This window comes from Amblyomma mixtum, chromosome 2, assembly GCF_055824585.1.
Source record: "Amblyomma mixtum isolate Tamu chromosome 2, ASM5582458v1, whole genome shotgun sequence".
In the NCBI taxonomy this organism is placed as follows: Eukaryota; Metazoa; Arthropoda; class Arachnida; order Ixodida; family Ixodidae; genus Amblyomma; species Amblyomma mixtum.
This window is the reverse complement of record NC_143013.1, coordinates 280,674,400-280,688,356: the sequence shown is the minus strand read 5'-3', so window position 1 is coordinate 280,688,356 and position 13,957 is coordinate 280,674,400. Positions and strand designations below refer to the sequence as shown.

Below are 13,957 nucleotides of genomic sequence, written 5' to 3'. Positions count from 1 at the left end.
GTGTTGATCAATTTAGAATATTACTGAATATGTTATCGTTTAAAGATAACTGATTAGAAAAGCAGAAGAAAAAACAACCACCTGCCGCCGGTGGGATCCGAATTGGATCGTCTCTGTGCAGAGTTCAACCTTCTGTCCTTTGCCAGTTGCGGCCCCGTATCCCCGCAACTTCTTAACCTCGTCCGCCCACCTAACTTTCTGCCGCCCCATGCCAAGCTCGCCTTCTCTCGGAATCCACTCCGTTACCCTTAAGGACCAGCGGTTGTCTTGCCTTCGCAGTACATGCCCTGCCCAAGCCCATTTCTTCCTCTTGATTTCGACTAGGATGTCGTTAACCCGCGTTAATTTGTTCCCTCACCCACTCCGCATTTTTCTCACATTATAAAATTATACGAGTTTCATGCGGACGGCCTCCTCACGCGCCTAGAGTCAACGACACAGGTCTAGAAGATATGACGCCTCATGCTCGAAAAACATTATGACCTCAAAAAACTGTTTCTAAGGATATCACTTGTTTCATAAGCGCATGTCTTTCATAAATGAACCTGACAAGTCGCTTAGCTGTCTAAATCCTAAACGTACCGGGACATGGATGACACCCTGACTGATTTCCTACATTCGTACACTCTCCTGAAGCTGTGCGCTCTGCGGTCCTCACTTTTATATAACGCATACGTAGCCATAATAACGTGGCACTCTATAAGGAACCACTTGATGAATAAGAAAGCATACAGGTAGCAAGCGCAAATGCGGTTTAGCATTTGCGATCTCTCCACGTCACCATACATGAAGTGCCTCGGCGCTCGCCTGAGGAGAGCAAGAAACTCGTCAATTCGTGAGCAAAAAAACGAAGAAACGCGTGCGCAAGGGCCCTGACAAGGCAGTGACATCTTAATGTGTCAATAAGTTCCGACCGTGAGCATATAAAAGGCCACGGAACATCGAGGAGCGGAAGATGTAGGGTTCCGCTTTACCTCCATAAATCATTCTTCCCGGGGCGTGAAATTTTGCGTTCGTTGCGCTCTTGGTAGTCTGAAATACTGTTCGTTGTAACGAAAAATCCAACGTTCTTCTTGCAAGCGAGCCTATATACAGGGCAATTCTTGACAAAGCGAGGCTGTTCCCGGTACAGCATTAAAGGACTCCATTCAAGCTTATTTTAGGCTCCACAAGCGTTCGAAACGTTGTAATTGCGTTTGACAACTGCTTGTGTTAGTACTATGTCGCGGAGAGTGCTTGCTATCAAAACCTTAACGCGAACTCCGCGTTTATTAAATGCTTGCACTCTGAAGAACATCACCGGTGTACTTTTCAAGTGATGTTTATGCCAGCATCAATTGTTAGTCCATGTCACGCCTTTGTCACTCACTCTAGCGATTGTCGTGTTCACCTGCCTAACGTATAGTGAGAGAAGACAGATGAGCTAGCACTGAATGCAACAGAAAGCTGAACTTTTTTAATATTACTGGCATTCCCTGTCGTTTTCATTCTAGTCGCCCATCTAAACTTTAACATCTACTTGCCCACACGAGCAATGTAAACTCTGCGCATGCAACGCTCTCAAAATGTTCCAGGGCGTCTAACATGCTCATCCGTCCAGCGGAGTAGACCCTACAAAAGAAGAGAGGTGGAGCGGTGGAGCGACGCACAGCACTAGCTCGTGAGAACGCCGGGGGGGGGGGGGGCTCGTGCTTTATGTTCTCTTTTCAGTGTCGGAGCTTCCTGCGAATCACTCGCGCTTCCCGCAAAACCTTCGCTGCGTGCCCGACGACTTCCCTTGTAAATAGAGCGGCTTCTTTTTGCGCACTTACACAATGCGTACATGCATCCCGTAGCCGCACATCAGGTATTTCGGAGAAAACTTTGGAAGGACACAGTCTGGTCGCTATTCACACTCTTGTGAATTCGTTTGCGCCGGCACGAGCCATTCAGCGCCCGCCTTGGGTGACGCTGTGTGCAGTTAGTTCTAAAGACTCGCTTAGTCGGATGCGAAGCTATGCTTCCCTTGTGAGGCAGCCTGTGTCACGTCGTCTCATCTTGCCGTTCAGTTCTCGCATATAATTTCCAGGGCGTCTAATATAATTTGTCTAATATAGTAGTAGTAGTAGAAGACGTTTATTCGGCCAAAATTTACAGGCCGAGCATATCGACCGCCTGGACGACCAGAAGTCGCTGTTCTTCCTCCCCTTCAGCGCCAAGCCAGTCGAGCCAGGTGGTGATGGATAAAGAAGGTGGGGGGTAGGAACCCGACTGCTGAGCAGCCGGGCAATAGAAGAGGCAATGGGCAAGGTCCGCATAGATACAGGGGCAGTTCGGATAATATATAATATTAGACCCTATTATAGGGCGACCCTAGCGACCAGAATAGCCGCTTCTACTGCTGCTGGTTGATGAGAGACACCGCTGAAAGGAAAAATATGCGTCATGTCATGAGAGCAAAGAAAAATCTACGTTGCCGGTATATTCCAATAGTCAGTGGTACAGTGTAGATGTTGAACTAATAATAATAATAATAATAATAATAATAATAATAATAATAATAATAATAATAATAATAATAATATAGTACATTTAATATAATCTATAATATATAATAAAAGATATAATAATATAATATAATATAATATAATATAATATAATATAATATAATATAATATAATATAATTGTTTTTTTATAACAGGTCGGCTCTCGCGACGGCCAGAATGATGGTCACAGCTAACCTCCTTACCTTGCTTTCCTTACCTTTTCCTACTCCTTACGTTTTCATTGTCTTACTCTCATTGGTTCTGAGCCAAAAGAAAAACATTCTTAGCATCCACATGTCCCATTACAGTACAGTCAGGGCCGTGAATTTAAATTTTTCTTGAAACGTTTCCCTGAACCATTCCTATAAGGCTTCCATTCAGAGTGCAACACTGAAGACTCCTCTAGAGCTGATGCCTTGTGGTTTCATTCAGAGGAAAGCAACAAGGAAGAGAAAATTAGAGAAACGGTTTTATTCCATTCGTAAATACACAGCAGTTATCTCATTCCCCTTCCGCTTGGCGACCCTAGCGACCAGAATAGCCGCTTCTACTGCTGCTGGTTGATGAGAGACACCGCTGAAAGGCAAAATATGCGTCATGTCATGAGAGCAAAGAAAAATCTACGTTGACGATATAGTCGGTGGTACAGTGTAGGCGTTCAACTAATTGTTCACAGAGACCAGCTGACTAGTTATTTATTAGTTTATTTATTAGTTACCTGCATCGCATGATTCAGTAGGGGATGCGCTTAAGAAAAGTGCAAGATACCGTGGAGATGGACGTGAATGAAACACACGGGACAATCTGCGGACTTCACTTGAAAGTGTGCTATTCAGTTTAAGCCGAGAAGATTACAAAACTGCGCTACCCACTGCGTGACATAAGCATAGAAATAGCCGTAGTATAGATTACGTTCCGCGTCCACTACGGTCGAGGGTGACGCTGGGTCAGCACTCTCTGGGTTATAAGTCACACCCTACATGCAATAGACTTGAGAATAAAGGTTGGACAGCCGGGGCTGTCGCTCTGTTAGTGGAGCAACGAACGTGACATGCGAAGGCCGCGAGTTCGGATTCCACTGGCGCATGCGGTTGTTTTTTCTTCTATTTTCAAATCAATTATTCTTCACGTAAAAAACTGGCAGTGGCTTAGCTCAGCTATATGCCCGGATATACGTAGCGAGAGGTACGGTATACCACTGGTTACGTTTAGTTGCTTTGCTTACTGTTATCGTGTCCGCCAGGACAGTGTGTTTTTTCCACCGCTGCATCACCTTCATTTACAGTGCGCAGTAGAGCACGGCGCGCCAGCTGCGTGTCGCGCATGCTCAGTTTCTCTCGGTCGGAGGCGAGCGGCGTCGGCGCCGGCAGCTGTGACGTCACTCAGCGGCTCCTCTCAGTCGGAGGCGAGCGGTGTGCCAGCTGCGCGGCTGTGACGTCATTCGGCTCCTCGCGCATACGCACAAGTGGCGCGGAAGGCCCACAGCGAAACGGCTAGACTGCGGGTAACGTAGCTCTCGCTACAAAAACGATTGCACTACTAGTTTCCCATCGATAAACATCACAAAATCTTGAGGGCACACTTAAGCTCTGCCCAAAGGGGATCCATTAACGCGATAACGTTAATGGATCCCTGCAACAGCTTGGGGTCCTCTTCGCTCATCACTTCGCAGACACAGTCATTTTATACTTTTCATTCATAGATCGCGGGGAGTCCTCATACCCCTCCTGGCGCAGTGGTGCAGCGGTTAAGCGATGCGCCACTGCCCCGGCAGGTGGCTGCTTCAAGCACAGCCACCGGTGGGGCTGAGACACCCAGGCTGCACTCCCCGAACACCCTCTCGCGACCAATCATTTTAACTGCCACCTGCCACATTTGGCAAGTTGTGATTACGTCACAAAGTCACGTGGCCTAGGTGGCAGATGGGCCACCTGCTGTGCATCTCTGGGGATTTTGGCGCTCTCGCTATCGGGTTAATAAAACAAATTCCCGTCAGCTTTCCTTGCTTTCAATGTTCCTTCATGTGTATGTCGTAATCAGGCAGTCGTCTCTATAAGCATATGTCTGCTCATTCTCACTAAAGTCACACTACTGCTCGGCCACGCTGGCGCATACCACACATTTTGCGGTCCAGAAATCACATCTCAATGGACACCTCAAACGCGCCGAGAGGGAGGGGTGGAGGGTGGATGTGAAAGAAAAAAGAAAGAGGTTCCGTAGTGGAGGGCTCCGGAATAATTTTGACCACCTGAGGATCTTTAACGTGCACTGACATCGCACAACACATGAGCGCATTTTGTGTTTCGTCTCCATCGAAACGCGGCCGCCATGGTCGGGTCGTTCAAAGCCAGGTACTCCGGCTCGGTAGTAAAGCGCCCTAACCACTGAGCCTCCGCGGCGGGTCTGTGATTTCAGAACCAAAGGTTTAACTGCGCGTGTCCCTGTGGAATGATCGCCTCGATTGTTTGAAAGCCTTATCAAAGAAATCAAGAGAGAATCGGAACGTCTATGAATTGCAGACCTGCTACGAATAGCGCGGGATGAGACCACGATCAGCCATACCCTACTTCCATTAGTATTACACCTCCTTCCGATGGTGGCTCAAAAATGTGGCCTCACGATTGTGTTTACAGCCTAAAGCAAAGCTGAATGAATGTGCAAAGTAGTAAACAAGGCAGAGAAGTGACCAGAGAAGAATGCACGCAAACATGCTAGTGGAAGTCAAGACCACTGTCGTTTATAGAATATCGCATTTTTTCGGCTGGTCCAGATAAGGACGTGCGTAAATAAGGGACTGAGAAGCCACCGCCGATCACTGCATGCAATGGCGGGGAAGTGAGAATTTAGCTGACAGTCTGGTGAAACTCATGTTTATTTTCACAATATTCATCTTCAAAGCGTCTCCTATCAGATGTGGTGGGAAATCTTATAAGCGTGTGGCACGCATAAAGAAGGCAATCCGTGTGTCAGCCCCACCTCTGTGATGCTTGCTAATGCAATGTTCCGGTATGTGACCCAAAAAAAATTGTGGCACATGCTTTCTTGACTATCCCACCCCGTTTTGTTCAGTAGAACAGAATCCCAGAAATACGCCGCCACAGGCCAGCACTCGCGCTCATCAGAAACACGAGATTAACACTGCTTGTAATAAACGTACTCTGACGAAGATTCCGTCAGACGCCTCTTTTGCGTTCTCCCTCCCCTACCCTACCCTACCACACCATACCATACCATACCATACCATACCATACCATACCATACCATACCATACCATACCATACCATACCATGCCATACCATACCATACCATGCCATACCATACCATACCATACCATACCATACCTACCATACCATACCATACCATACCATACCATACCATACCATACCTTCACTACGGCGTCTCTCATAGCCTCAGTCGCTTTGGGACGTTAAACCCCATAAACCAAACCAAACCATACCTTATCCTACCCTACCCTACCCTACCCCGCCCTGCCCTACCCTTCCCTTCCCTGCCCTACCCTACCGTACACTACCCTACCCTGCCCTGGCCCGCCCTGCCCTACCCTACCTTACGCTAGCCTCCCGGTTCAACTGAGCTTCGTAAAATTACGCCACTTACCATGAAGCCCTCCAATTTTTCTTGCAGAACCTGAGCCGTACGTTCATCTGTCATGCTTCTCTGAAATTGTCATTGAGAAGAACGGAAACGGCGCATAGGACATGTACTACTTCATTATACTAATATCTAGCAGGCACGACAGAACAGCACAGCTGCACACGTTATTGCAAAAGTTTCGACCGACTTGGAGAAATGTAGGCTTAAAAAAAAACTCCATTAGAACAACAGAGTGCGAGCCTAGCGCTGTATATGACAGCGGGATGTCTAGATGAAAATCATGACATCCACATTTGGTTAGCCAATAACTTTCAAGAAAGTCCACTGTAGTTTTCAAGACTACAGTTCCTTTTGTTCCCGCTTCACTTCAGTAAAGATATTTTCCAGCCACAGAGATACTGGCCATACTGATTGAAATGAAACGGAAGCAGAATAACAAGTTGGACTCACCATAGTTGTAAAGATACTTTGCTTCAGCGCATTTTTTTCTGCTTGTGAGAAAGTGCTCGGGTCTCTCGACCGCACGTTTGAGATCTGCATGAAAAGCGAGAGAAGGAATTAATGCTTCGGTGTTTCGTATCGTATTATATCCACAAAATGGAAAACATATCAACTTATTTTGTCAATTTCGTTTGCGATCCTCACCCTTCCAACTTCATTCCATACTGATATCTTGGAATAACACACGAGCGTTAAATTTCGCGGGAGTGGCGGAACTAATTTTATAGGCGAAGCATCTGCAGAAGCTGCCCATGCATAATCTCAGTCAGTGTGTGGGAAGCATTTATTACGCTTTAGTCACAGTCAGCTGAACTGTATATTGACCTTAGCATTACCAGAGGGTTCAGGACAGCCATGATATACCGTTCTGCCATCAGGTATGCTGCTTATGTGCAGGAGAATAATTAATGAATAAATTTATTCAAGGTTCATTGCTTGTGCGGGCTGAACGTCTCAAAGCGACTCAGGCTGCGAGGGACGCCGTAGTGAAGGGCTCCGGAAATTTCGACCACCTGGGGTTCTCTAACGTGCACTGACATCGCAGAGTACACGGGCCTCTAGAGTTTCGCCTCCATCGAAATTCGACCTCCGCGGCTGGGATCGAACCCGCCTCTTTCGGGTCAGTAGCCGAGTGCCGTAAGCACTGAGAAAGGAAAAGCCCATATGAAGCCTGCGATCAAGTATGAATATTCGACAGAAATCTGATGCCAAGATGCAGTAAAACTTGTAAACGTATACTGGATAGGGATGTTTAATGGAGACGTAAAAAATTTTAAGGAATAAACGGAGACTTGGTCATCATTCGTACTACTGTTCCAGCGTGACGAACACAAGCGACATAAAGAACCACCCGCGTCGTTTTTCTTTCTGTCCCCTGTGATCGTCGCGCTGGATCAAAATGTTGATCTAAAGAAACGCATAACTAGAGTGCAGTTGCGCTTTACTGCCTGAATGCTATTAAAGAATATTGGCAAAAGCCAATAGTGTACTGTTTGAATGTCTAAGTTCACTTTGCGTGACAGCGCATATTGTACACACGTCAAATTTTACGTAAATTGGGCCGCTGGCAAAAAAAGTGCTACCAACAGGCTCTTGAAACATCAGGCCGTTTACTGTATTACGACTTTTTAGCTTTTCACCTTGAAGCCAAGCCCTGCAGTCATTTCGCATGACGATGTCACAGTAAAACCGTTACGAAAAATGTGCAGATTTATTCACAACTTTGAGAGAGGGAGGTTTGATGGGAAGAGGGCATTAGCACATTTCATTTTTTCGTTCTTCTTAAAAAGACTCCAATTTCCCCATAGATGGCAGGAAGAATTGCTCCATGAAGTAATACACAGATAACACCCTCTCCCCCCCTCCCTCACTCACTGCACCACAAACACTTTGAATTTGCCGCGGTGAAGCTGGCGCTCAAAAGTATTCAGGGCAATATCATTTGATTCAAAGTTCCTTACAAAAACTCGATGCACCCGAAGTACTTTATCAAGAGAATTCCAGCAGAAAACTGCGTGCGCATTATGCAAGAACTATATGCTACTTGTTCTGCGAACAATAGGTGCAATTTTAACCTGCTGCGTTGGCTTAGGGGCTTTGGAGTTCGGCTGCCAATGCCAAGGTCGCGGGTTCGATATGGGCCGCGGTTTGCCGTATTTCAAAGGAAGCGATATATAAAAACAATACAAAGATGTACAAAGGTGTGGTTATTCCAGGGATGTGAAAAGAAGCCCACTTCACTGATATTCAGCAAGATTTTTTTAAGCGTTTTGTAGAAGCTGAGTTATCGCAAGAGTTCGTTAAGGTTCGCCTCTGAGTGCTCCCTCAGTCCTTACTTACGCCAAGGTCACCCGCGACGTACCGACAACGGGGGCTAAAAGCTTTTCTTATTTAATGGCCGTTTATCCAAAGCCGAAGGTCAGTTTTCCTTTTTCAGTTAATAGGCCGCAGGACCTCAATGATACCCTCGTACAAAACGTACCGATCTCTTTCTCCCTGTAGCTCTATGCGTGCATGTAACACAGGTCTTTCAGAAAGAAACCAATTTTCACAACTAACGCAACGAACCAATGAGTAATACAGTAGGCGTATACTTACTTCGCTGCTTTGGAGTTGTTGGTCGACCCTCATGAGCTGTGGGACAAAATAAAGACGCGAAAAACTTTTTTCTCCCTCTTGTAGAGGTAATATAAGACGCAATGGAAGAGTCGTCATACCAGCTGCGTTTCTGGCTCTGAAAACTGCTGCTGTTGGTAACATCTTCGCTCTGCAAGGATATAAAAAGGTCAACGGCAGAATGCGTTTCCACACGTCCCTCTCATGACCTGTATTCTCGTAATATCCCACTGTAATCTGTTGTAAGGAGCGGTCAAAATATTACGGAGCATGCTTTTTCGTTTGACATTGTCTCAAGCATTCCGCAGAGAAAATATGAAGGTTTCTTGTTGTTATAGGCCAGCGCACTGGCGCTAAGTAGGAAGTACGTTCTAAATTTCGCGGAGTAAGGTGTGAAGCATATGATCGCTGAAGCATGCTCCACACGGTTATAGCCGCGACTGTACTTTACCCTCGAATAAATGGCTGCACCAAGTGTCCCGTGCAGTATCCATAACAGGCAGTTATTTTGAATTGCTTCGCCAATATTGCTTGCACAATAGTGCGAGCAAAAACCTAAAATCATAACTCTGCAGCTAAAAAGTACACGATTAACAGTCGGCTTGTATGCACCTGCAAGAGCACAACATACATGCTGTTTCGTATGGATACCAACAGCGATAGGACCTAGTAAGCTCTTCGCGCTTAGGCAGTTTGTTATAAAATACACAGTGCTGGCAATTTTAGACCTTTGCCTCATGTCTGTATGCCTCATTACGAAAGTTTATACCAGAGGGCACGACCACGTTAGTCCGTTCTTACAACTGCCTAGAGAAGAGTCAAAAGTGTTGCCTACTTTTCAGAAACCTGTGTAGCCATTGAAGTAAAACGATCTTCGGTTACCACGACAAGCATGGTTGCCTTCGATGCTGGGCGACGCCAAATGCAACATGTGCAGGAACGCAGAAGCTACCTAGTAGCGGTATTTAAAGGCTGCATGCATGTATAGAATACTTTCTAGTACAATCCCTTGAAAGGAGAAACAATGCGTTGAGAAACAACCACCTGCACAAAAGTAAAACCACGGCAAATCATAGAGCACTAAACAAGAAAGCGCAATATATACAAGGCGTTTCACCTAATGCTGTCAGCAATTTTCAAATAAACGTAGGCTTTTTGAGTTACAAGAGCACTTTTTTTTTTTGGCATAGCGTTGTCAGCGGTGTAGCGCATCAGAATACAGCTAAGACGTGCTAACATGCATGGTTAACTAACACTAAAAGTTAACTTTTAGTGTTAACTGCAGGGCTCACCACTCCTCGCCACTTAGCTGCTCGAGCGGGGACAAAGCAGAGATCGTCACGTGGCACGTGCGGCACGGAGCCACGAGTAGACGTAGCTGTTCGCTCTCCACAGGCGCCATAAAGGGCACAAAGGGTAATCGCGTCTTCGAAATTCTAAAACTGATGTGATTACTATTTACGCCGGGCTACACGCCTCTCAATAAATAAAGAGCCTAGTAGTAATAACTAAAAAGTTTACTCGGTATCATTTAACCAGCATGGTAGTCAGCAAGCCTCAGCTGTATTCCGAAGCACTAAAGCACTGACGATGCTATGCCGAAAAAAGCACTCTTCTAACTCAAAAAGCCCATTTTTTTAAAATTCCTCACAGTCTTATGTGAAACACCCTGTACATGCGCCTCTCTAACTAAAGCAGTCCACAGTAACGCTACAGCGTACCATTTTGAAATCGACGTCGGCACATCGCGCTCATACTGGTTCTACTTCCTTCCTCGCTCAGCACACGCAGCAACGTCCGTAGGCAGCGCATGCCTGCAGCACATGCGCCATTCACTGGTGTGGAATGAGTTCGCGTAGCTGTTCACATGCATCTCGAAAACTACTACTGTCGTCTTCTATAGAACTTTTGGAATGCACACTTGTAGGAGCATCAAACGGGGAATTTCAAGCGTCGTTCGCGACTACACTGGCGCTAAATAAGGAGACTATATACAACTTCCACTGGAACATTAATGTCTCAACGTGCTCTGAACGCTCGATGTGCCGTGCATCCGTTCTTAACAAATAAAGACAGTGGGAACGTTCAGAGAGACGATGGATTGGCAGCCATTTGCTTCTTTGTGCATGCAAAAGCCACGTGATAACATACCACTAGAGTTATCCTTTTTTTTGTGCCTCTATTGTCACATAGATGTTGTATGCATGGCTGCGCTAGATGTTTTCATGTAAACCTGTGCCCACTCGTTTGTAGCCGTGTTTATACTATAATACGCTGTAGAAGCGACGCTTTGCCGCTGTCCAGGGATCGAAACCATCTAGCATTTCTCTAAAATTGCATCCTTCGCTGTGATTTTAATTAATGGTGCTGGTCCTCCAAACTGAACTAGGACTTCTCGCCCTACCGGAGAAGCCGCAAGATGACGCTGCTGATATCACATGCGTCGCGCTTGACAACGGTGGCGCACTTACAGTATGTTTGGCAGTCGGCAGCGTCGAAACGCAGAGAGTCAACATGCATCGCGCCATAATGATGAAAAAACGCCATGAAGTAAATTGGATCAACTTTTACTACTTCTCTGCAGTGAGGATTTCGCCTAGTCATCACAGCGGCAAGGTTGGGCGCTCACAGTGAAATATTTGTGAAGAAGCCGATGATCGACTATTGAGACGAGATTTAACGTTCTGTCCCATTTGTTAGGCTGACCAACACTACGTATTTCACGGGCGCGTAACGATCAGCAGATGCTAATCCTGCCGTACTTTAAGAGTTTTTACAACTGCAGTGGCGAGAAATGCAATCATTAATTTCCGTATCACATTGATCTAGTAGTGAGGCAAGAGTATTTACTAACTAAAACAATCGAGCTAAACAAAATCATGAGATATGCTGACGGAGAATATGGACAGATGTATAAAGGTAATCTCTCGAAGTATCCACAAGTGCTTCTACTCAAGGCAAGAGGCCCGACGGGTGAATCAGCGAATGGACAACCAGCTAAGGAAGCCAGCTTTGAACAGTGGGCGTTTTATTAATTATCTCGAACGATTTCATTACACACAAGTATAAACGAGAAAATGCTCGACGACCAGGACATCGTTTAGCGCGGGTATATTGCTTTATACAGAACAACTGTAAAACATTTAGCGGCTAGAACAGCAGAAGCGTGCAGGACGCATCACCATATGGGCTGATAGAATCGAACGATGATCGCGATGCGAGAGATGGTTTATTAGAGAACATGAGTTCTAAAACGACGCGAGGCCGCGTTGGCTATGAGAAGTGACGTAATGGTGTGGAGGCTTCGGAGTATTTTGACAGCCTTGAACTTTTTGTTGACGCGGCACAATACGGCCGTTTTCGATGCACAGGTTATGCCGAATGACACATGTGACCGTGAAAACCTGCATGAGCCGCCTAAATGCCAAAATACGGCTGCTGCCTTTGTTCAACAGCACAGCTGTCTGCCGACGTACAGTATAGCAAACGCGCCGAAGATGTGTTCAGGATGTCCCTTGTTATAACTGCAGCATCGTGCCCACTGACTCGCAGTTCTTTTTTTAAGGAACCTCCAGCCGAGAACGCGAACTTCACCTCTTCTATTCTATTTGCCAAAACCTTTCGGCCACACAGTTCTCAACTGAAGATCGATTTTCCTACACCAAGATTCAAGCACTGACTGCCCTGAGGCCGTCAGCTTTCCTGGTGCTAACGGAGCGAAAACTGCCACTGCATCACATCGTGGATTCGGTACCTTCTGCGGTGAGGTCAAATCTTGAAGGATCCGAAGACGAGCCTTGGCGCCGGCTGTCGTAACTGGTACGTTGTTCTCTAGCCAGCACCGCGGCGGCAACCAGAAACACCAGCAAGTGAGAGATGCGACTCATAGTGTGCATAATGAAGGCGCACCAGGTCTGTATCTGAATCGGATTGACTTTAATTTGCAGCCGGAGAGCGGGGCCCCTTTATGCCCTCGGTGTCGAGGGGCGCGTCTTCTCTCACTGACACCGGAGTGCGGCTCGGCTGTTTGGACACCTGCGCTGCGTCGACAGTCCGCATTTGACAATGCCGAACTCTCATTGCATGGCCCGCACCACCCTTTGTTCGCAACAAACGTAGTATGCCCCTAGCAAGGACGAAAAAGCAAATTCGCGCCAGGAAACTGTATTCAGCGTCTGACTTGCGCCGAGCAGGTCGCTGACGTCACGTGTTTGTTTGCGCTGAGGCCGCGTTGTCATGTGGTCGCGCAATGGTCCGACAAGAGTTGCAGACTACCAAGATACGGACAGCGTATTAATAAAACTGGTTGTTAGGCCTGCTGTGCAAGCACGCGCATTCCGAGTGACAACAAGCAGTGAAGGTTTGAGGATACAAGTCTCTTTTAAGGTCAACGATTCGCAGCATTGCTTTTGGAACATACAACGGGACCGAGCCCCCCCCCCAAATAACTCACGACTGTTCATGTGCTGGGCCCGGGCCATTTAGAACCGAATGGCGCCCCCAGCTTTCGCTTCATTACGTTTCGTGTCTTCCTTTGGTCCTTGTTCTTGCAAGACTTCGCATGCAAGATATGTGTATTTTCTTCACAGTCCTTACTGCTTGTAAGGCATCAAGCATGGGCTCTTTGTGAAGTGCATGCCTTTCATTTAACAGCGTTACATCACGGATACAAAACGGCTAAAACATCTAGAGCCCATCTGTACAGCAAGATAAGACCCCATTTAGCCAACTAATAGCATTGTATACCCCAACGACAAAACAGCTAAAACACTTTATTAGAGCTAATCAAGACATCACCTAGAAGTCTACAAGGCGTCAGCGTAAACCTCTTAGAGCCGACAGATAGCGTTCTATTAGCCTAGGCTACAGGTCTTCAAAACATCGGACGCATATATAAAATCTTAGCTATGCTTCTTCATGACGGCACAATGTCTTGGTGTAGATGTATTTTAGATTTATGCTAGCACTTTCGTGGTTTGTGGAACCGAACCGGCTGAAATCATGGAAGAAAGCCATAGGCAGGCGTCTCGCAGAAAAGCTGTGCGCGCGAGTCGCGTCTTTTTCGTTCTAGCTAGATCTAACCAGAGAAGCAGAGTGTGTAGGGGCCAGCTAGCGAGCCAAAGTAAAAGCCAAGTCCAAAGCTCGTTTGTCCATGGCGGTGGCAAAAACTTTATTCTGCAAGAGAATTCAAGGCACGCAG

At 46.5% G+C, this 13,957-nt stretch overlaps 1 protein-coding gene across 1 annotated transcript; it reads right to left on the bottom strand.

The window, feature by feature from the left end:
• Positions 1-3,051: 3,051 nt before the first annotated feature.
• On the bottom strand, positions 3,052-12,657 carry LOC149364156 (uncharacterized). Its single transcript, XM_089570039.1, has 6 exons — positions 12,512-12,657; positions 8,859-8,908; positions 8,740-8,775; positions 6,592-6,675; positions 6,145-6,204; positions 3,052-3,102 (listed from the first exon to the last, which is right to left on the bottom strand). Exons 1-6 carry the CDS (start codon positions 12,651-12,653, stop codon positions 3,052-3,054), a joined length of 423 nt encoding a protein of 140 aa, XP_089426165.1. The 5' UTR covers positions 12,654-12,657.
• Positions 12,658-13,957: the final 1,300 nt, after the last annotated feature.